Source organism: Cynoglossus semilaevis, chromosome 2 (assembly GCF_000523025.1).
Source record: "Cynoglossus semilaevis isolate Cse_v1.0 chromosome 2, Cse_v1.0, whole genome shotgun sequence".
Taxonomy (NCBI): Eukaryota; Metazoa; Chordata; class Actinopteri; order Pleuronectiformes; family Cynoglossidae; genus Cynoglossus; species Cynoglossus semilaevis.
In genome coordinates, this window is record NC_024308.1 from 8,562,616 (window position 1) to 8,587,230 (window position 24,615).

At 40.2% G+C, this 24,615-nt stretch overlaps 1 protein-coding gene across 2 annotated transcripts; it reads left to right on the forward strand.

Annotated features, from left to right (window-relative positions):
- Positions 1-2,493: 2,493 nt before the first annotated feature.
- LOC103397216 (disintegrin and metalloproteinase domain-containing protein 10) lies at positions 2,494-24,615 on the forward strand. Of its 2 annotated transcripts, XM_008335439.2 has the most exons (15): positions 2,494-2,609; positions 3,599-3,746; positions 4,135-4,253; positions 4,348-4,503; positions 8,309-8,394; positions 9,094-9,216; positions 11,265-11,357; positions 11,583-11,751; positions 17,741-17,904; positions 19,958-20,129; positions 20,305-20,449; positions 20,835-21,018; positions 22,765-22,864; positions 23,251-23,471; positions 24,240-24,615. In XM_008335439.2, the coding sequence occupies exons 1-15, from the start codon at positions 2,546-2,548 to the stop codon at positions 24,357-24,359; spliced, it is 2,064 nt and encodes a 687-aa protein (XP_008333661.1). In that variant the 5' UTR covers positions 2,494-2,545; the 3' UTR covers positions 24,360-24,615. The 2 variants fall into 2 exon arrangements, with proteins under 2 accessions (XP_008333661.1, XP_024909927.1); XM_025054159.1 differs by lacking the exons at positions 2,494-2,609; positions 3,599-3,746; positions 4,135-4,253 and having other exon boundaries at positions 4,350-4,503; positions 24,221-24,615.

The following is a 24,615-nucleotide window of genomic DNA, read 5'->3' on the forward strand; positions in this document are numbered from 1 at the left end:
GTGCCCAAGTGTGTGAAGTCATGGTTCCAATCCGGGTGATCCCTTTCTGACCAATCAGCAAGAAGCAGGAGGTTTCTGGAGGAGGTGGTCCTTGAATGTTTCAAGGTTGGGGGTGGTTGAGGTCTAAAAAAGCTGACTGGAGGAACTGAACTTAGTGGTGGCAAGGATCATGGTCTGCAGAGACACTTCTGGGACAAATATGAATCAAATGTAGAAGGAAGCAATTCAGCAAAGTCATGTGCTGGGATACATACCATGTCATCTCACAGTAAATAAGGAAGATCATATGTATCACCTCAAACCAGACAGGATTAAAGTCTATGATTATTGATGCTGTTGACATGTAATGATTCATTAAGAGTTGCAACCACAAAGTAGAAGCTGTTGAAGATCCCCCATCAACATAATGTATTTTACTTATTGTCCAATCCTTGGTTCCCGGGGGGGTTGAGTTTTCCAAGTAGTTGCTTGGCGAGGGTGGGGTACACACGGTAAAGTTTGCCATAGCTACACAAACATAAAGAGACACATTCATACTTATGGCCAATGTAGAGTCCAATTAACTCACACTCACACTCACACACAGTGGGAGAATGTGCAAAATCACACGAAAAGCCAGAGCTGGAACTTGAACCAACATTTCACCGAATGGTTCAATACTAAGAATCATATAATTTCATTCTCAAAAGTTTACTTCGATTTTGGCATTTGATGTTTTGGGGAGTTGGATCCTACGATAAAACTTGTTCCTGACCATCAGGTACTTTCTGCACATCGTAATACTTTTCCCAGAATACTTCTAGTTCTTGGTGCTGATGGGGAGTAGCTGTCAAGTAGTAGTTCAAAGCATCTGTTTAGGCTGACGATCAGACGTCCAAGGTTTTAACACCAGGATGTGGTGGTTTAGCCTGTGATTAGATAGCTAATGACAGATGAGTGCAGTAAAACAGTGCGGGAGTGTGAGAAAGAATTGTTCAAGATGAGTTTTCGTAAACTATGATGTAAGAAACTATATACATTAATTTTTCATCACACTTAGAGCCCCTCCCTCTCTTGCTCCCTCTCTAGCAGTTCAAATGCCCATGTCCACGTGCCGACAGAAACCTAAACCTGTTACTGTTAACAAATGAAACACATGTAACCTTCATCGCTGCTTATTTTGTAGGAGACAATAAAAATGTACGTGTCATTAGAAAAAGATGCAGATGTCACTACAAACAAACACACACACAGGCATACAATGTATCCTCTGTATTTAAGCAATCCATGATACAGGAGCAGTGGGCTGCACTGAGGGAGCTGGCAGCTTCTGATGCTTGCTCAACACCTCACAGCCCTGCCAAGACTGGGATTTCAACTATCAATCCACAGACCACAAGGCCAATCCCCTGACCTCGGGCGCCCCTGACATGCCCGAGAAAGTGGTTTCTTACAGTCAGACAGGCTGTAATTTATACTAAAAGGCACTCTACAATGTATTTCAATAAGTTTTAAAATGAATCATTTATGTACTAAAACGGAATCTGATCCTGATCCCCCCACACACAGCACGCATACTTCATCCATCTTACTTCTACTCTCTCCGAACCCCCCCCCCCCCAGAACTAATTTCTATACATTCTAACATTTTTACTCCATTTTAATGTTGAAACTATACTTTCTGTTGGCTATTACCAGTGACTAATGGTGACTAAACATTTTCCCATCTTCCAGCTGTCTTTGTCTTTTTTACTTGAAGACTACCTGGAAAAAGTGAAGTCTTTATACCCCTTCCCAAAAATGTGTATGTTTTCATGCATTAACCATGAAAGTGTGACCCGTTTATCTGACGACTAAGATACAGCGGCCTGTGATGATGTCATGTTGAGTTCACTTCCACTTGTTCTGCTGGCCATTTCCTAAAAACCACAAAGAGGAATTATGACCTGTTTCTGTCATTTGCGGCACACACACAAAATGTCTGAATTTGGCTTCCTATCTGTGGTTGTGCGTGGTCGTCACACTTTGGTCGCAGAGACCTCTGACACTGCTTCCATTTTAAGATTGCACCCACCAATAATGGGCTAAATACAGACATGTGGGCAGATGTTTTTATAGAAGCCATTAAAGAAGTTAAAAGGATACTAATCTTTTTTTTTGTTAGGTGATGTAACTGAAAAAAAACCTGACACCTACCTTAATATGGGAGCTTTTATTGTAGTCTGCTCTTTCAGTCATTTTTTGACCTTTTACCATAAATAAGTATCATTGTACATGTATATAAAAGTCCACCTCAAATATCTCTTTAAGATGTGCAGAATAGTCACAACCTCCACACAAACAAGTCTGAATATGCCTCTCCACTGTCTCTGCTCCTGTCCCTGTGCTGAGTTCTGGCTTGAGATTCCAAATGAGTTACATACCTGTGTTTGTCTACCAGTACGAGGCTGAAAAGTAAAGAGTGAAGTGACAGAAAAGGATGGAAAGGAGAGGTAGAAGTGGGGAAAGGAAGCAGAGAAGGAAAGACTAAAAGAGCGTATCAGAAGAGTCCACTAATGAGGACAACATGGGTGTCCAACACTACTGGCTGCTGCTGATGTTGTTGGTCATCTGCCTTGACTGGATTACAGGTAGTGTCTCGTTGGAATGTTCTGCGAGTGCGTGTGTTTGTGTGGTTTTAAACATGCCAGGCTCTGCATAAGTGATTAGCACTTGTGTACAACTACAATGGTCTTAATAGTGTAGGTGTTTAATTTTACACCTTTAAAGGCTGTGGCCGACCAGTCCTCCTCTCTGCTCAGACCTGTGTGGACGTGTTCTACTAACAGTGTTGTAGGACTGGTCTTCATGGCTTATTACAGGCCTATTGTAGGTATTTATTTACTTCAACTAAAATACCTGTTTATTAAAGGTTTAGGGATGTGTTACTTAAAAGGGAGAGGCAAACGTGAGTAAGTGAAAACATATTCCGCAGGACAGGACATGCAGTTTTGCCCAGTCAGGACTTACACGTCCGTTTGAACACTGTATTTCAGGTTGTGGTTATAGGGTTGGTGAATAAAAGTGGTATTATGACCTAAGCAGTAACAGTTTATATATAACATCACTTTTTATTTTTATTTTGATGGCATCTTAAATAATGTTATAGTCAATACGATAAACAGCTTCAAACAACAAAGTCACTTCCTGATCAGTTATTGTAAACACAAAATACTCACAAATGTTAAATAAATACACTAAGGCAGATATTTAGGGTAGTACACAAGAGAGTGTATTGAATGTATTGAAAAACAGACCCCTTTTTATAACCTTTAAAAGAAAGGAAATACTTTAGTTGCTGTAAAACTAATGAAAGTCTTGCACATATAGCATGAAGTCATCAGCATATAGTCACACCTTCCATTTCCAGATGTTGTATTAACTGCTGCACCTAATTAGTAATTATGAAGTGGATATTATAGTCAATCGTTTTTTCTTACAAACTTTGTTTCTCCTTGTGTTTATGCATTTAATTTCCACTAATAAATAAATAAATAAATGCTTAGAAATCCATCACAGAATAAAGAAAGAGATTATTTAAAATTGGTGACTTTGTTTTTTTTGTTTGTTTGTTTTTCAGGTGTTCTGAGTACAATCAGCCCATATATAAAACATTATGAGGGCTTGTCTTATGATAGAGGACATTTTCATAGGATGCACTTGAGAGCTCGGAGAACTCCCCCGTCCGAGGAGTATTCGCTGAAGCTGGATTTTACTGCTTTTTACAGGTAAAGTAACTTTGAACGACCTGGATATTTATGTAAGAGCTGCAATACAATTGCAAATTAATTTTATTTGCACACATTTGTTGTGTTATATACACAGAAACCAGAATGAAGAACATTGTTTTTTTTGCTGGTATTCTTGATATTCACCATATTTACCACCGTGTCACCCAGCAGAGTAACTCAATAACCAGTGGGAGTGACCTTGTATTGTGCACCACGTGGCTGTATTTATAATATTGTTTTGTTTTGAAAATGTCTCACTGTTTAGCCTAATAACACATGTTAGCAGTTAGCTAATAACTAGTGAACTTAATGACCAGTCATTAATAGGCCTACACAGGTTGTCGAAGCTCGGACCTCAGCCCTTTGCGTATCTGTTTCCTCTCAGAATGTTCCGCCTGCGTTTGAGACGAAGTACTACTGGGTTTTCCCCAAATTTTATGGTGGTCAGTGAGAATGGCTCCTCACCTGCTGATCTTTCTCATATATATTCAGGCATATTAGAAGGTGGGTGATACTGGTAACAGCGTTCATACTTCCAAGATCATTTTCCTGTAAGTTATCTGCATGTCTAATTTCTCTTTTCTTTTTTCTCCTGCAGGTGAACATGGGTCTGTGTGCCAAGGCTCTGTAATGGACGGTCAGTTTGAGGGAACCATCTATACAAACAATGGGACTTACCACATTGAGCCAGTCCATAGATACATAAGCAACCAAACGGACCACCATTCTATAATTTACCATGAGGACGACATAGGTAAGAAACGTCTTTATTTTCTTTAAACCACTTCAGTAACCCCCTCTAGCTGACTTTGTGATAAACGCTTTTATCACCCAGTAAAAGGCTGAGGTCAAACTCACTTCACAGCTCTTTCCCATCTTACTGACAATATTAAGCTGTGATACATTTTCTTTCCACACATTTTTCTCACACACTCCCTGTTCCTTGTCTCCAGCTGCAGCTTGAACCCACGGGTTACTGGAGGTCGATGAACCAACCTAACCCCTAACTTGTAGAAATAGTGTAGTTATAGTTTCACAGCAGAGCCTATTTAGGGCCCTTAGTGAGGTGGGGGTGGGGCGGAGGGCGGAGGTCTGTAAGGGCGACCATAAGCAGTGGCCAAAGAAAAGATTAACTGAAAATGGTGTGACTTTTGTAAGGGGAGGGGAAGAAAAGAGCACTATTGGAAATAAGAGCATTTTTAGGAGAACATTATAAAAATCCAGCTAGATCTAATAGATAGAGAGACAGAAAGATGGATGGATAGATATATATATAGATAGATAGATAGATAGATAGATAGATAGATAGATAGATAGATAGATAGATAGATAGATAGATAGATAGATAGATAGATAGATAGATAGATAGATTAATAATAATAATAATAATAATGTCCTTGATCACCTCTGTTTATGCATGCGTGTCATTCTGTGTGCTCGACACCCGACTCCGGTGGGTCGTTTCTTTTTTTAGGACATGTTTACACTAATTTAAGACTACTTTCCGATAATCTCTTTACTTGGAATCACAATGCAGACTTTGCCAAGAAAAGAACTCTGATTGTCCTCACATCTACACAGACATTGTGGTTGCCTTCCTCCCTTTCGGGCCCCCTACCATGTCTTCTTCCGCCCCTTTTAGAAATGTCCCAAAATTTGTAATTACATAATGTTACAACTGGCCACATCCTGTTCCTCCATTCACAGGCCAGATATCTGCAGGAAACTGTGAAAGATCAGGCAGGTGATACGTTAATAAACAAACAATGTTTCCATACAAAGTGGTAAATAAGAACATGAAAGACCAACACAATGCTTATCCTCCTGTGTGTATTCTTACATCCTTTCGGGGTTTCCTCAACGGTAAAAAAGGATAACAGTTTGGCCCCTGTCTTGGAGCGTGTCCATCACATCTGTAGAACCAACAATTAATACATATCCTTGGGTTTATTTGCAAACGTCTGTTTGAACCCTCACATCACAGAGACACTAAGGTGAACCGAATTTAAAACCAAAAGTAGGAATTTTCCGTGCCTGCGTTTTCTAAGCAGTAGGAAAATCCCAGTTATTTTTTAGGTCAGGTGACCATGCCTTTGAAGACTAACATATCTATAAAAGGTGAACCATTAACCTCACATCTTGTGGCCATAAATCATGCTGTCTACACCACTGCGTATGTTAAACTCCTGATGAATCAATGACTTTTTCCTTAGTGTCTGACAGATTGTATTTAAATGCTAAACTCCCTAAAAATCAATTAAATATTTTTGATTCTTTAACCTTTTTGTCATTTTTTAATCTTCTGGTTATACCTCTGTGCACTATGTTTAAATCAAGTCCTGGTTTCAGTTGCCCTTGCCCCCACCCCCTGTGGTATTAAGTCTGTGGACTGACTGCAATAATATTGTAAACAGCTGAAATATGAATGTGTGTCTGAACACAAATGGGAAACAGTTTCTTTGTCTTTGCTGAACACTTCTTAGTATTTGCCTTTAGAAACACAAGTTAGAATCATTCACAGAAAAGACTGAACACACAGTACAAAGAAAGATCTGGAAATAATTCCTTTAGCGGGTCGACACCCGGGTTCTCGGCCTCCATAAACCCCCCACTCAGTCCAACCCAGGGCTCCTGCCATGTATAGAATGAATAGCATGTTTGTGATTGGCTGGAGTACTGGATGGTGTGATCCAATCACGTGTTGTCTTCCTTTCTCCCTGTCTGTAAACTCATGTCAAACACTGGCCTGTACTACACACACACAGACACACATACCCTCACCTTTTGCATTTGCCTGAAGTTGTTATGGGCCACCAGTCAAGGGGCAAAACATCGCCTAATTCTGTCAGTCATTCTTTTCTGTTGGCCACATGTGAAAGTGATTATTATGTCATGTGACTTTTTTGTACTGTGGAATTTAAATCTTTTTTTTTCCTCGTTGGCAGTGTTACAGACTAAAATCCTGTAGCTGTGCATAAACCTGCTAAAAGCTTTTCCTTTTCACACTCCTGCAGTATTTGGCACATTTGTGTAATTTGATGTACTGTATTTTTCATTTCTCCTGCAACTGAAGAACCCAGTTTTGCAAACACTATTGCGACAGTCGCAGTCATCCATGAGATGTTGCGAATCTCACAACTTTTACTTCACTTTTCCTTGACTTTTCCTTCCAGTGGAATCAAATCCTTCTCCTGTCTGTCACCACAGCCCTGCACTGACCAACAAACGTCTGTCTGTATATTAATTGCTTCAGCTCATGTTAACCAACCAGTGTCACTGACGTCAATACAGATCAGATTTTCAATGATTTTGATTAGAATAGATTGGTTTAATTATTAAGTTAGTTTAGATTGGATTCATTTCCGTCTTTAAACTGCTACTTTTTTCACACACTTTAAACCTGCAGCTTAAACAATGATGTGGCTAATTTATGGATTTTTACAGGCTAACAGAGTTCATACCACTAGCGATCAGTGACTTTTCTGGTAGGCTACTGTGTGCTAGACTAGTAGCGTATGTCTGTCTGTGAATGGCTCTGTGTGTATGTGTATGTGGGGCGCAAAACAGAGAACGTTAGCTAAAGTTGAGAGTAGTTTGAGCCCTGTCATGTTGAAGTGTGAGTTGGTTATACAGGAGCTGTTAAAACTCTGTTTATGTTCTGTTGTCCTCGGTGTGGCTGATAATAAAGACTTCCAGAAACTTCCCTGTTTCTGTTTACCTCTGCTGCAGACAAGGCTCCCCTGTTCTCCCCATTCCAACTATGGTCGGGGCAAAGAAACAGGACGGAGCTAATGTGTAACCAGCCGTGTTACAGGCACTGTTCGGAAAAAGACAATATTTATTTAATTAAAAGTGAAAACAAATATCCCATATTACAACGTGGACACCTGTGGCTTATAGAGAAGTGTGGTATATATGTAGAATTATTTTTTTCTTTTTAAATTTAGTGGGTGCGTCTTATATCCACGTCAGCTCAATAGTCTGGAAATTACAGTAGATTAGATTAGATTGAATCAGACAAAAGTTAATGGATCCCTTTGGGCGATTTTCTCAGGGAATCATTCCTTAACTTCTGCCTCAACTACTGCAGGCAACATCAGGCCCTTTGACTTTATTTAGTGTTTGTTTTAGGGTTTTTTTTGGTTTTCAGACATATTTACCATCATTTTATTTACTAAAATAGACTTATTTTTCTGCACTTCTTTTCTCTTTTACGTATGAACTGTTTTCCAGAATTGTTTTTCCAGAATTCCATAATAAGCCCCCATTTATATCAGCAGCATCTTTTCTGTGTCGCCTGCCAAGTCGGATCAGTTTATTGCACATTAGACAAACATAATAAATGACTTTAATGTTTCCTGACGTCCTGTCATAAGTGAATCTCCTCCTGTTCATCTACGTGCTCCTACAGGCACGGTGAGGTGAGAATAACATAACAATGTCTCATGAGTAGGTGCTGCAAATCACACAAACATAATCATGTCTGCTTTTTTTCCTTTTTATTTGATGTTTGAGATTAAAGCTCAGATAACAAAACCTTCCTGCACTTTGTGTTTCAGTTCTGCCACCGATGGCATCTAACCTCGACAGATTCTGTGGAACTGAACACCTGAAGGTCCTTGCCCAGCGTCTTGGACTCAGTGAGGTATGAAAATGTCAAGCATCATGTTGGTGATGACGCACAGCGTGATGAAGGCACTGATCTTTACACAACTTTACTCACTTTTCAAACCCATGCTTGCCTTTGAAAAGTTCGGTCCGCCTCGAGGACAAACTTTGTTAGTGCTGGCAGTTATTTTTGGGCCGATTTATTTATTTTGGGCTGTTGAGTCACATATGACAAAAGCACGTTTTTAAACCACGAATTAGAACAAAGCATACTGACGTTAGAACTCCGAACTGAGTTGTTGTGCTCTGACTTACGTCAGTGAGGAGACTGCGCGTGTTATTAAATCAGATACGGTAGGAAACAGTGTCTGCCAAGTCCATTCAGCTAATCTCTCCCCAGGGCAGCTTATTTGTTGCTAACTTTTGACCAACTAGGTGGTGGTTCCATTATCTATTGTCATACGTCGCTGTCTGGACATTACAGTGGCTACATTTGGACAACATACCTGACGGTGGAGATCATTTCCACAATTGTATAATAAAAACGATATGAACAGATGTCGATCTCAGCTGCATGTGTGTGTCGTGTTCCCATCAGCTCTGAACAGCACCACACCATCACGCTGTCACAGAGACTGTGGTATGTGACTTCAATGCACGGAAGGAGGAGAGAATCGAATAACTGTCCCTCTGAGCCTCCTTCTGTCCTAATGTCAGTACATCTTTTCTTCCACAGGAGGCATCACAGAGTCGCTCCAGACGGACAGTGGACGACTTGAAGACCAGCTGCCTCCTTCACCTCTACGCTGATAACCTCTACTTCAAAAAATTTAAATCTGTGGAGGCCGTTGTGGCTCAGGTGACACATTTGTACTCCTTTCACTTTAACTTGGTCTAAAACTGACTGACACGGGGAAAATCACTGATTAAAATGTTTGCAAGAATCTGAAGGAAGATTCATATAAACTTCATTAATACATTAATGCGGAGGGTCAAAGTACCAGAAAAAGACAAAAACCTTGTTCAGAAAACTTCCTGATTTAGTTAATCCCTCCCGTCGTCCTTTGCATTTTTGTTCACACCCAGCTTCCTCGAACCGTTTGGCATCCTGTCCAAGAATCAGTGTCATATTATCAGCCACCGGGCAAAGGACAATTCGAGGGTTAAAATAAAAATTTCCATCTGAGAATTAAATTTGACGGACTATAACAATCACGGTGGCTGCTCAGGTCTTTAGCAACAAAGCGATTTATGAGAATTTGTGAGGAGTGTTTGTTAAAGAACAAAAAAGAGGTCCGTAGGGAAGGATTTATCTGGGATTTGAGGATTTGGCTGAGTCATGGTGCTTGATTAATTGTTTGAGATTAAATGACTCACAATGAGATTAAAAAAAAACAATAGAAAATGACCCACAACCAGTCCAAGTTCAAATCTCCAGTAAGTTCTTATTAAATTCCAACTGTGAGAGAAAATGAAACTAAAGAGTGAAAAAAATGTAAATTATAATATTTGATTTAATTTCATTTTCAGATGCTCCTTTGTGGCCGCGCGGACTTAAAATGAGTGTCGACGAGAACACAATAGTCTTATGACAATGTTTGTTTCACCTAAAAAGAACATGTATCCAAAATGTTTTGTCATCTCCATTGTTATGGAAAATTCCATAGGAGCATTAAACACAACAGGACTTCCTCAGCTGCTGATTGGCCAACGCCGTCTGTTTACAAACCTGGGCCTGAACCAAATGACCTGCTATCAGGATACATGCTGCTGGAGTCGGAGTACATCTGAGTAGATCTGAGTACTTAACCCCCTAGCTTAACCTGTAGCTCTTTAATTACTCCAGAGATCGAACAGATTACCCACAGGTTTGACACCTCCTGTTACAGAAATATGTGTTAAAGCCATGAATTCCTTAAACATTATTTTCATCACCTCCCTGAGATGATAGAATATAATCTTAAAGATCCTATAATAGTAAGTCGTTCTGTTCTAAGTACAACTCACTTTTTAATTATATCGATTATGGTGTGACAGCGTTTCTTAGGAACGAACTCAAACCGGGGGTCGTATTGTGCATTTCCACTCCAACTTTCCTCTGTCCGTCCTCCATTCACCTCCTCGCCCTCCTACCTTCTTTAGATTCTTTCCACCATCAACACTCAAGCTTGTTGTTGTCTCTGGTTCATTGCCAAACCTTTGTTGCGAGCGGTGAGAAAATATCACAGCAATATTGCCGTGGTGTGATCTCTTCGTGTAAATAGAAAGTCTAAGTTGACCTGGTTTTCCTTCATCTAAGGTGTCAATGTTTACGTCTCAGTGTCTCAGCAGGCGTTCCTGTGCGTTCACCTCCTGCGGTGTAGAGCAGAGACTCTTGAAATGTGACTGTCTTTTCACGTGCCTCATAAAACGATCACAAGGCTACACCACTCCGTGTGGTGATGTTTTTGGACTTTTATCAATGATCGGACGAAAATGAACCAAGAAGGAAAACAGACCCCTTCATTTTCCATGTGCACCACTGTACTCACTGCTGTGTACAATGGCTCCCCCTGCTTCTAGACTTGTGGGCCACAATGGTCCTAAAATTTGACAGGGAGCTGTGTTAGGAGCAGATAGATGGAGCGTTTGTGTGAAGTAAGATAAAAGTCATGCATAAAGGCTAAAATGCTAAAATGCTTTTAGCCTTCTCTACGCCATCTATAGGGAAAACGGTGACATTGCAGGGAAAAGGCAGAAGTATAATCACAATACAAAACAATTATATAATCTGGACAAGTTTGGTGGACCAGATTACAAAGCTGAACGGGCCGCATCCGGCCCCCAGGCCTTAGTTTGCCAATGCCTGTTCTAGACAATGACGGAGGACATCACATGACAGTTGATCGTGTTTTCTGTTTTCCTCAGGTCTCCTCATATATACAAGCTGTGAACGACATCTTTGACAAGGTGGACTTTGACGGAATCAAGCTCATCAACTTCAAAGTCAAATCTCTCACAGTAAGAGCCTTAATCACGACTGTCTTAAAATGATCAGTTATCCACCACCGGTAATGCTGGCAGTTCATGTACTTCAATATCAAGACGTCCGTGTCAACATAAATCAGAGGCTGACGGGAGGTGTAGGTGGTGCCGTGGTGAGAAACACACTACTGTAGGACCAGCTCTCAGCATCAATGTGAAATATGATATCACCCCCTCCCCTCCCTCCCCCCCTGTGTGTAGGTTATCACTGAGGAGGACAAAACAGATCCTCTCAATCGTCTCTATATCGGCCCTGAGAAACTGTTGAGTTTATTCTCAGAGAACAACTGGGGGAACTTCTGCCTGTCGTACCTGCTGACAAACAGAGACTACAGTGGAGTGCTGGGACTGGCCTGGGAGGGCAGGGCGGGTGAGTCACTGCATTAAGGCACTGCTGAGTTTTCTACTTCATTGGCCTTGAAATAGCACACAAGATCAGCTGAGGCTGTGGTCAGAGATTCCAAACACACACACACACACACACACTCAGCTAATCACCTTGACCTATTTGACCACCGAGTTTTACTGGTCAACACCACTAAGAGTGGGAAAAAGAATAATGAAAATACAGCTATACATATTAACAGTAAATCCAGTGATGGACACTAATGACATACACCCTGACATTAAAAACTGACAACACCAAGGACACACCGTGGGTCTGGTCCATGACCAGCCTGAACAGTCACCTAAGCTCTCAGTGTTTACTATAAACACCCATTACTGTGAGCTGTGTGCTGTGTAAAGTCAGTCTCAGTAGCTTTATTGTCTGTGTCGGTACTGGGTCTGTCAGTGAAAGTGTCAGTTGCTTTAATTGATCTGTGAAATTAATTTTGAATTAATTTTCACACAAAGGTCAAATGTCATGTTTGACTGTATGTATCCACTGGCCACCTTTAGTTGCTCTGATACACAGTCAATACACATTGTTTTTGCACACACTTTGGGAAAAAACATTTCATTCACCGAAGCACCTTGATCTTAAAATACAATCTCAGCGTCTGTTCTTACTGTAGACTGACTATTGAGAACAACAGCCTCACTGAGGTTTGGACAGAAACTCCCCACACGATACACAAGGCACCGTCAACATAGACAGGGATAAATAAAATCCACAAATCTATGAAGCCAAATATGAGTTATACTTTTGAATATTTTTGACATTGTTTCATTTTAATAACTCTTACTTAATAACTTGTTTCAGTGTTCCAGCAAAAAAAATATCTTTTACATATTTAAGAATGTAGATTTATCTCAATTACTTTTGATTAACTGTGATTAATTGAGATTACTTTATTGCGCTATTCGTGATTAATCCACAGCAACCCTGTGATGGATCAGATTATAGATTCATGTTATGACAGTGACAGTTTCACATGTGTGCAGGACTTGTAGGTTGGGGTAAAGTAAACAGGTGGGGCTTCATCACACATCAAACTGAGCCCCCTTTTGTTCGCAATAATAATGGACAGGATGAAACACGAAGTCAAACAAACGAACAATGTAAAGAAAGTATAGAAAAGGTGGAGACGAAGGTCAGGGTGAAGCTTTAGAAGAACGTCCAGCCCACAGTACAATCAACATTACACTGATGTTAGTCGATTATAAACTTTCTAAATAATATCAAACATAAAGCCCAATCTTTTTTCCTTTTTTTCTTCTATTTTTTCTTTATCATGTATATATTGTCTCATATCTTAGTCTTTATATTTGTATTTCAATTTTCAACATATAACATGCATAACCAAGTCCAATTCCTCGTAATAGTAAAAACACACACAAGTCCAGTTCACTTTCCTGGATGTTACAATGTTGTGTGAAGATGGAATTTACTCACAGTCCCTTTCAAGGGATGTTTACAAGCAGTGTTTTGGTGTTGGACCCCACAAGCAAAGCGTGACCGAACTTCTCAATTCATGATCCTGAGTCATTTGCATCATAATCTTCCTCAGCCAACACTGAGTGAGGGCTCAGAGAGGGAGGACATTTGAATAACAGGGCAGGTTTGTTTTCCCCCTGTTAAATCATTCATCATTTACATATAATTAAAAAAAACATCATGATACGAGTTCAATTGATCCAATAAGTTAGAAACACATGCGCAGATTTAAAAAAACAAAATTGAGGTTGTGCTTTTTCTCTCTGTTCTTAGTGTCAGTTATATTTGGATTTATGATAATGGATTCGTTTAGTTTACGATTTAAGGATTCAGATCTTCAATAGATCTTCGTTTTATCGTCTACAGCTGGGATTCTGAGAAATGGGTTTGGTTCTTTCGGAAATGTAAGTGGAGTTACCTCTGTTTAGAAGTTTTCTCTTCACTTTAGATGTAGGTACATGTGTTTTATAATCTCAAATGATCGACTTGTTGATCTAATGTCTAGGAAACGTCCGTCGTTGTACCTTTACACAATTAGGAACACGTCAGAGATTTCAGGAACAATAGTCAGAAAGTAAAATAAAGTATCTTTATTTGTTGTGATACATTGAAATACTGTTGGAACCGTTTGATCCTCCCTGACAGTCCGGTCACACACACCGTGTGTGTGTGCATTGTGTTATTGTTGTGCCGGAGGAAGTTGCAGTGGGAATTCTTGTGGTGGGAGGTTCTTCTCTCTAGTTTCTATGACATTGTCCCATTCGCGGCATTTGATTGGCTGAACTGAGGGGCGTGATTGCAGACCATCAAAATGTCATGTGACTAGGGAGCACCAAACACACACACACACACACACACAACCTCCAGACGTCTTAGTGAGGATTGGTGACTGCATTCCAAAGTATGATTGCCATAGGAACAGCTTATGTGAGGAACGCACACACACACACACACACACACATACACACAGGATTCAGTGACATTGTTGTGACTTCTCATTCTCATGTGACTGTGTGTAAAGAGGGAGCAGAGCATTAAACCCAGGTAATGTTTGGCCTCCAGTATCAGATCCGATGAACCACCGTCCTGCTGCACTTTCTCAGTGTACGGCAGGAAGTCCTGTCACCATGGCATCATGGTGGGAGAACATAATGCACCAACGATCCGTCACCCCCGCGCCCCTCCACCCCATCAGTCACACAAATCACTCCCTTTAACCTCTCGTGTTTCGGTCATACGTCAGTGGAGGGTCAAAGGGCGTGGCGAGTAAAACTCCACCTTCTGTGAGATCTGAAGACGAGGACCATTCACTCAATTGTCCTCATCAAAGAGACCACTACGTTTCACTTGTGTGAAGTGTGTTACACTACAAAAGCCAAAATAATCAGACGTAAAATCGAAATGACTAAGTGCACATAAACATAAAAAAAAACATCTCAGGAGACTGGATACATAGAGATTTCAAATGCAGTGGAGGGCATTTCTTATTTTAAAAGGCAAACAATTCTACAGTGTTGGTTCCACTACAACAGACACTGATTTTGTACATAAACAAACTGTACCTTTCAGTGAGGTGGAATGTTAAAGTGGAGGAAAAGATAATGATGCGGTGCACTTGTTTTTGTGTCTTTCTTTCTTGAATAAAACGACATGAAAAACAGAGAAAATGAGTTTGAACTCAGTTCTGATAAAAAACTATTTACAATTTCATCCAGTTTTCGTACATTTTAAATTTAACTTAATTATTCTTTGGCACCTGACAGGAGCTGGCTGAGGTTCAACAGGTTTGGCGTTCAGCCATTACCACCACTGGGGGTCTCTCTTCTAATTAATACATTGCAAACACCAAAAAAACACGGCAGCGTGACATCGGAGAAATCAACTTCCATGTTGAACTCTTCCAGTTTGGATTGATTCACATTCCCAGCCAGTGGAATAATTCTACATCATACTTTTGCTTCAATCTGATCACCTGCCTCCTGATACAATAGCAATGACTAAGTGACTCACACACACAGCTGCATCATCGTGCTCGGTTCCAGCGGTAGGATTTATTTGACAACTATTTGTAAAGAAAAGGTCGACACCCAAACTTCAGACTTTTGAAGTCGGTGCTAAATCTGTTCAGTTGGACAAGGGTTTCCAGATCAGGTGACACGGTTAAAGAGACGACTTTTCAAGATGTTCCTGAGGAAAGAGAATCACTGGCCCTCCAGGTGCTGAGGCTAAAACAGAGAGAAAAATACTTTACTGTTTTTTAATCAATATTTAGAATACCTGTACTCATTCATCCCTAAGTAATATTTTTCCGAGCCTCTAAACTCCATCTCAGAGATGTCTTTTTTTTAATCCTGATACTTTTCAACCGTCTCTTTTCTTCACAGCATTTGCAGTGAGCTTAGGAAAATATTCTGCTGAGAGATGAACCCAGTGCTGAGAAAGTTCTTCCCAGATATTTCTTGGTATTTATGGTTCTAGCCATTTAATCCCCCTCTGTGGGGGGAGACATTTCTCATGCTTAACTGAATTCAATGTATTTTTCACTCTGATCTCCTGAGGACAAACTTACTGAGATTCCAAAGGCTTCAATATTGGACACATCTTCCTCACAGGACTTTGTGCATTATTCTCCAGGCGAGTCCGTGTGAATTTATGCCAAACATTTGTTCGTCTCCAAAAGCTGTTTCTTTGGCTGCTAGGTTGAAAGCTTGTTGTGAAAAAAAATAAAAATTACGTAAGAAAATAGTCTTTCCATAGACATTTTAAATCGCTATTAATTATTTTTATTTCCTTTATATATTTTTGTTTTACATATTTTATTATCTAGTGTGCTACTTTATTTTAATTTCAAAGTTAATAATAACTGATATCTGTGTAATCTTTATTATATTAGATAAACTGGAAGACTAGTAGGATACGCTAGTTTTATATGGTATTCAAATACTGAGCTAACGTCAGTATGCATCAGATCAGTTTTCACAACATGATGTTGGTCTTTTTCACCAGAGTTTACCCAAAGAAGTTGTTTACTGATTTTGGTTTCCTGTCTGGCACAGTAACTAGGAACTAAAACCTAATCCTACTGAGGTAGAAGCAAACTTCAGTAGCAGAAAGTTAGGATGAAGCGGACTCTTGTAGATGGGTCAGGGTTAATCATACGGTTCTGGTTAGTTAGTGCAAACGCATGAATTTAAAAGTTAAGCTTGTGTAAGGGCTTTGTGTGTGAGTGTGTGTGTACATAGGATGTGTGTGATCCACAGTGTTTATTTCTTTGTGGTGTACTTATCCGGCAGACTAAGAGCCCTTTCATTACGACTTCTTCTGAAGAGAGTACAAGAGGAGGAGGGGAAACTCACTCCAGGACCACTCTGCTCACGCTGCCAAAAATCACAACACTGCTTTCCAAAAAATGTTCTTTCTAGGAAACTCGGTTCTAATTTAAAAAAAAAAAACATGGGGCCATTCTGGGACAAAATGAATTCAGTGTTCTGGAATAGCGTCAGCGTGGGAGTTTTGTTTGGACACAGTAAACCTCTTGTCTCTTAGCTTTTCCAAAACAGGCGTTTTTTTTTTTTTTTTTTTTACTTTTACAGTTGTTGTATTACTGCAACACTGTATAATCTCACTTCTCTTCTCACACCTGTTTTCATGGGAAATGACCTTAGAGTCACATGTTACAGCGTTATGGTCCCGGCCTCCTTCTTCACCATCACTGTGTGTTTCTACAACACCAGTGATAGGGGGCATGTTTGTTTGCTATTTTTCAACCCCTCACTGTTCGTCATGTTTCCTGGACGTCACACATCCACCCACTGTGTAATGAAAACAAGCAGCGAGTGGTCCACATTCATGGGACCAGTTCCCATAGTTCTCAGAGACACAGAGTGAACTCAGGTTTCTGTGAAAAGGCACTGATTACATGTTAAAGATGTGTAACCCCAGACGTGCGCCCCACATGCCTGAGTGCTGCAGCTGACCACATTGTGTAACGGGGTCTTACATAAACACTTGACTGCCTGTCTGTCCATGTGAAAACAGACAGATGTTTGTAATTGTGGCAATACCTGTGACGAACGGGCATTATGTAAAGCCAGAGGCAGGAGAACCAATGACGGGTAGGATTTAAGAGGCCGTGGGGTCTGGCCCTCTGCCTGACTGACCCAAGAACCTCAGAGGTCAATGACCTATTGCAACTGCTCTTACTACCAAATTATAAGAGTAGTATTTATATATAGTTAAAGTGCCCCCCCCCCCCACGGTGTTCAAATAACGACATGTGTCTGTTGTCACTTGACTGTGTACTAGAGCACTGGTCAGCTGAAGACTTATTGGATAATTGTAGATATATACAATTAGAATTTGACGAACTTCACAAACCTAATTAATGTGTAAGTTTTAAAGGCATATACACACACACACACAAGTACACATAATAAAGTACTGCGACAGAAGAGCAATAACAGTTGGCCTGTAACTGCAGGTAACTGGGGAGGGATATGTTCAGAGTACACCACCCTGCGTAACGGCCAAATGTCCACCCTGAACACTGGTCTGGTCACGGTTCAGAACTACGGACAGTTCCTGCCCGCTCGACTCGTCCAGCTCACATTAGCCCATGAACTCGGCCACAGCTTAGGATCTCCGGTAAGTTGCCTTCTGTTATGTTTTCCTGAATAACGTTTGTCTATTTTCGTCTTCTTCTTGTGAGTTGGCGAAAAATGTCTTAAACCTAACCTCTGATGATCCCTTGCCCACCTTTTTGGACAGATTCTGTCTTCTCTTCTCTCTGCCATATCGTCACGACTGCTGTGCATGATGGGATACATTAAGTGCCCTTTATAGTGGATGACTCGCTCACTAAAAATTCACACACCACTACCAAATTGTGTGCAGTGCACCATGTAGGCTATAGGGGGCAGTGTCAGATATAGCCTGCATTTAGTCTAATTAAGAACATCTTTTAAGTTCTTTCTTTCGTGTCCAAATACGGTCACAGTGGTGCGTTCACTTTACTGACTCTAGTACAGTATAACTACTGATATTTTAAATTCATATATTATTTTCTAGAAATTCCATGTAGACAGCACGCAGCTTTAATTTGTCAGACTGTGGTGATGAAGTCACTCCTGTTCCTGCTCCTCAGACAGTTCATAATGGAACAACACAGCAGCCGTGGTACTTTATTAGAATATGAGCTCACTGACATTCACATAAATACGAGTACAGACAACTCTCAGTGGATTTAATGAACAAACCAATAGTTAATTGTCTGTGTATGTGTCCCTGTGACTGACTGGAGAACTTTCTAGGGTGAATCTCTCTCCTGCCCACTGATTGGTGGGATTGTAATGATGACCTCATTTAATCTTGCATATTAATTATATGTAAACAATAATGTCATCATAACCAAAAAAAAATGCTTTTCCACTGGAATAAACTGGTTCAAATTGAGGATGTTCTAAATATACACCCTCGATGGAAAGAAGCTGTGACATCATTGCATTATAAAAGTGTGTGGTGTTTCACTTATTTTAACTTTTGCCCAGTTTCAATCTGCATCACCCTCCAGGCCTGGAAATGAGGAACAGGGTATTTGGTTTTCCCATCTTCCTATTTTTCTATTTTTACAGGCAAACTTTAAACTGACCTTGTCAATTCATTCACACTTCTCTACAGTACATGACTGACAGCTGTGAAGAGCCAATCAGCAGAGTTCCCTTTTCACTCACTCAGTCTCCTGTTCTGTTGTTCATGTGTAGAGACTGAAAGGTTCTGAGATCCAACAGATAGGTTTGGCTATTTTCAGACCTTGACCACAGTTGGCTGACCTGCCGCTACCTATTGTTACAGTTTGCAGACTGGGCGTGGCAGAAAAAGACTGATGTGTGTGTGGATGGCATGTTGAAGGACAAAGAAAGCAGTGGCTGATGAAGAACATCCACCACATCCTTCTAGAACATTTGTTTCACCTATTCTATAATAATTACAAATTAAAATGAATAATTATAATTATTATACCTCCATGTCCCATTTTCCTGTGTCTTTAACAGCCATGTTCCCATCATCCTTTGTTCCTCCATCTCACACACATGACCACACATGTCCAAACCATTCAAACTTGCTTTTCACTCATTCATCTCAGAAATCCTTATTTAAAGTTATCTACTTCCTGCCTGGTCATTACCAACTCTGCCACCTTCAGGCCATCCTCCTGTCTTTCAGAGAGTGCCCCCTTTTTCAAAATGCTCGTCATGACATGTTTCAGTGCTGTCTTTGATACTTTAAAAACAACCTCCTTCCTTGCAGTTTTTAATCAACTTATTCACCTTAAAAACCTCACAGCACTGAGACAGGAAGTTAACAATAAAAATTCCTCTCTCCATAATTTACTTTTCAAGGGCAATTTTGACGTGCAAAATTCCTCCTGTGGGAATTCACAATAAAAGTAGGCATTGTTTGTAAATTATTTCAACAGGAAATACGCAAAGTGGCTTAAAATTAGTTTGAGGAAAACGGACCATACGTGTCAGAATATCGCCAAAAGGTCATTATCGAGATAAAATCCTTCTTCGATGAAACTCTCCCAGTTTGTAGCTCTTTAATTACCCAGATGGGAACAGATTGTGCTGACTCAGCCTTCAGAAACGCACACAGTTTCAGAGAAGCCACTGTTCGTGTTCCGCGCTTTGTTTTGCAGCACGATGAAGGCCCTAACTGCGGGAATCTCGGTTCCACTGGTGGCAAAGGCAGATTCCTGATGTTTCCTCAGGCCACAGATGAGATACGTGAAAACAACGACCGATTTTCCCCCTGCAGCGTGGAACACATCAGCAAAGTCCTCCATCAGAAGAAGGACAACTGCTTTGTGGGTAAGGAGCAAAAAAAACGCAGTGGCGTAAACCTGCGTGTGCAGATTTGTGCTGATGTTTCCGTTACCCTGTTCATTTATCCCATTAAATGATAATCATGGTCTGTCGTGACTAACAGGACTGGAATTTGTTTATAAAACATGTCCCTGTTGTGTGTTTGATCTTTACTGCCCAGTCATTGACCAGCCCATCTGTGGAAACCAGATTGTGGAGGGAGATGAAGAGTGTGACGTAGGTCATAATGACACCGACCTCTGCTGCCACAGCGCAAAAGATCCTGTCGGGGTTCAGTGTCGCCTCAGGAAAGGGAAAGTCTGCAGGTAATGTATGAACTGTTCATTAGTCATGACTTTAATCTTATTATTAATGACCTGAACCCCTGTGAGACACCTGGAGGAACAGACTGGTCATCAGAGTTAGTCAACTGACCTCATTTAATTGACTTGACTTTATTGACCCCAAAAAGCAGATCAGAACTTATCAGAATATTTGGTTTCTGTTCATGAACAATAAAATGCCAAGTTGAACTGCAAGTGATAAAAAGTGTTAAAAATGTAAAAACAACTCTTGTAGTTGTGTTGATCTATTTCAATTGTCCCTGTTTAAATTGTTCAACAGAGCAGTTACAGGTTGTTAAAGTCATGTCCATAACCCTACAGTGGCTGGAGGTCTGGTCATTTTATTTACAATGTGTTTTGGTTACAGTCCCAGCCAGGGCCTGTGCTGTGGTCAGGACTGTGGCTTCAGGCCTGTTGGTCATGTCTGTGACGAGGAGACAGACTGCCTCAGGGAGAGTGTGTGTTCCGGCCTTTCACCACTCTGCCCTCAGCCAATGGCCAAGGAAAACCTGACTGTCTGCAGCGAGGGCACACGCGTCTGCTTAAACGGGGTAAGACTGACATATTTACCCCAAACCACAAGGTGACTCACCATTCTTCACTCAAACGTCCAACATCATGTGATGGAGCTGGTCCTTGAATAGAAAAGGAAACATTCTTAATGTCAGTTGAATTCAGTGTTAGTTACAGAAAATGACAAGAGTTTCACATTCTGGGGTGTTCAGGGTAAGGTCTCATTGTAGCATAAATTCTACATGTTTCAGACATAAATATGACATGGCAGTGATTCAGTACGATCCAGTCAGGAAGAATTATTTTCTGACAGTGCACAGAAAGGCAGTGAGGAGGAACATGATGTGTTCCACCATTTTAGGTCCTGTTCTAATATAAAACTTAATCTGACTAATCTGTGTAGAATATTATATGAATACTGGATTTTCTGTATTTTATATACATACATATATATATATGCAGCAACAAAAAGAACAGAATGAAACGAAGGGGGAAAAAAGTTAAAATAAAATACCAGTTATTAACATCAAGTGTATCCATTTTTACACAACAACAAAAAGAACAGAATGAAACAAAGGGGGAAAAAAAAAGTTAAAATAAAATACCAGTTATTAACATTAAGTGTCTCCATTTTTACACAAAGAAAGACAAGCAGGAAGTCTTTTTAAAAACTTTTTATTCCACGTTTTAATATGTGATTTTTGAAAAAACAGATACATCACCTCACAACGTTAAAAATAAAAACATATATATGCTGCAGAGAGAAGTAACTTAATACTGCTGTGAATGTTTCTCCTGTAGACATGACTCTCCTGCAGTGTCACCTGGACAACAGAGACATTTATCCAGGATGAAGGATTATTGGTTTTGTTTTTCCCCATTTCCAGTCAGTGTTTACATTCAGAACGTGTGTGCGTGTGACAGGAACCTGCACACGTGAAGATCTTCATTGATCCAATAACAACAATAATACTTTTAGTTCAGACTAAGGTACAAAGACACTGAGCTCACTCACAGTCAGGGACAACAGGCAGGAAGTACTGGTAACGACAGATGACGATGATGGTTCACTGAGGAAGGCGAGACAGCCGAGTGGAGAGGTTTATATACATGGGGGAGGAGTTAACAACACACAGGTGAGGGCGGTTAGGACAATCACTGTGGAGGGAAACACAGGAGGCAGGGACAGGTGGATGAAGGGGTCATGGGTCAGAAAGAACAGAGCAGTAACAAACACAAACATGAACTCTTCTACAAGGACATCTTTGTAGCCATGAGGCCAAGGTGGTTTTACAGGATTGACTCGAGATTTGTCCTTGTCAACTGAACATGTTGGAAATTACGATGATTTATATTTTTTTTTTTTTCTCCTGTTTTAATTTGGTGTTGTTTATGTCCTCTGTGGACAGGTCACTCCTGTTAAAATAAAAGGGAAACTAAAAGGTAAAATACAAATAATCAATTAGATTTATTATATTATATTGTGGTTTAAATGGGTCTACATTTAAAGCACTAAATCAGAAAGAAGAAAGACCATGAAAAATGAATGAACAATTGACACTAAATAGACTATATATATATATTAAATTTGAAAGTAATCTAATGTTTTAATGGCACTATTTAATACATGCAGTTTTCTTCATTTTTAATTAATTTGTTTTAAATCTTGTAATGTTTTGATTTCCACATGAATATTGGTTTACAGAATCTTTCGCAACAAAACATGCTCAGAGCTTACATGAAGTCAGTGGCCATCTACCCTCGGTGTCTCTGTGTCTCCGCAGGTGTGTGCTGAGTCTGTGTGTGTCAAACATGGTCTGCAGCAGTGTGACTGTCCTGGAGACTCTATGATGGAGAAATGCCACACGTGCTGCCAGCAGCCCGGTAACCACGAACCCACTGAGGAATGTGTTTACACTGCGTGGCCCAGAAAATCATCCTGTGTCAATATCTACTGAGGTCACCCTCATGTACCGCTGTTCTGTTTGTATGACATCACTCACAATACATGCCATCCCATCTGCTGTCATGGCCAAGTAGAGCGAACGACGTCAGGCGTTTGTTTTGAAGCACTTCTTCACAGTCTGACAGACATGTGGCCAAATGTTATCATTTGATCAGCAAATACAATTCACCCAGAGCCGCAAAACTATTTTGACTTTTTAAGTACTGTAAAAAGTAGTACTACAGAATTGTACAGTATTGTTGTTTCACCTTTTGTACTAAAACAGATCGAGTGTCTCTTGACTTTTTTTTTCTGTCCATGGCAGAAGAGCCAGATACCTGTGCTAGCACCACGTCCTCCGTACTGTCTCGTTACTTCCAGAAAAAAGAGCTGCCATTGGTTGGTGGTGCTCCATGCTATGGAAACCAAGGATACTGTGATAAATTCCATAAATGCCGCCTGCTGGATGCTGACGGTCCAATAGCCAGACTGAAGAACTCCTTCCTCCATTTGGACGACTTTGATGATCTGGGAGAGTGGATGAAGGTGGTGAAAATCATGTTATAAGGCAGAAATATAACATCGTGGTAGCACAGACGTAGGGCTGAAGTCATTTTGGATGACTAATAATTCTAAATGCAGGAAGGTTCAGCACATTGTTCAGACAAACTCTAGTTTCTGGTTCCAGTCATAAACCAGTGAGTGAATGCATTTTTATAATTTGGATTTTTACTATAGAATTATAGAATAGAACTCTATTATGTTCAGTTTTGAGTTTTGACTCAAAGATATTCATGTCAAGTATTGTTACAATTGATGAGTGAACCTACAAAACCATTCAAAATGAATTTTAAAAATCCTTATGAGCTAAGTTTAATCATTATTGACATGTAGTTGTGGGCCAGATTTGGGGGGTTAATGAACTGGAAGTGGCCAGCGGACCAGAGGTTTGAGACCTTTCCTTAACTTAGCTGGTAATCAAGTTTATAGACTCAATACATTATTCTATTGTGGTTCTCAGTTAATTTTTATTTTTATTAAGTTTATAGACTTAATACATTATTCTATTGTGGTTCTCAGTGCATACTGAAAACTGTGTGAAAAACAATTTTTTTATGAGCAATGAAGTGACACTCGGAGAATTTTATAAAATCAAAGATGTTTTTTTACTTGATTGTACATGGTTATTTCATAACATTTCATCTTAACTGCATGTGAGTTTGGATGTCAGCATGAAAACTCAATGTCAGTTGATAAGGTTTTAACAGTTTTGTTTTTTTCCTAACTGATACCAGGGTGTGTCTGTCTGTGCAGGCTCATTGGTGGGCCATCCTGCTGGTTATCCTGACTTTGTCTGGAGTGATGGGCTGTACTGTCTGTCTCTGCAGTCAGACCCTCAACACCAGGGAACCTGGACTGACCTCTGACACTTGATCTCCGACACCCCTGGGAATACCACCATCCTCAGGATGACGCACACATTCCTCCAGGTTCATTTACCAGGGAGTGTCAGGGGATCCGATTTTCAAAAACTTTTTTCCATGACTTTGCTCTGTATGAACCACGTTGAAATGCACACGGATGACAAAGATTGTAGGGACACTTGCTTTTTTACTTGCTTTGCAGTGGAAACTTTGCATATTGGAACAAGTATGTGCAATTAAATGAAAAGTATGAACCCTTTCCTGGA

Bases quoted from the DNA above. Each gene is read 5' to 3' on its own strand.
- LOC103397216 (XM_008335439.2), top strand. From the start codon at position 2,546: ATGGGTGTCCAACACTACTGGCTGCTGCTGATGTTGTTGGTCATCTGC. The intron at 8,395-9,093 runs GTATGAAAATGT...TTTCTTCCACAG, and splicing joins AGCGTCTTGGACTCAGTGAG to GAGGCATCACAGAGTCGCTC. The intron at 21,019-22,764 runs GTAAGACTGACA...GTGTCTCCGCAG, and splicing joins CACGCGTCTGCTTAAACGGG to GTGTGTGCTGAGTCTGTGTG.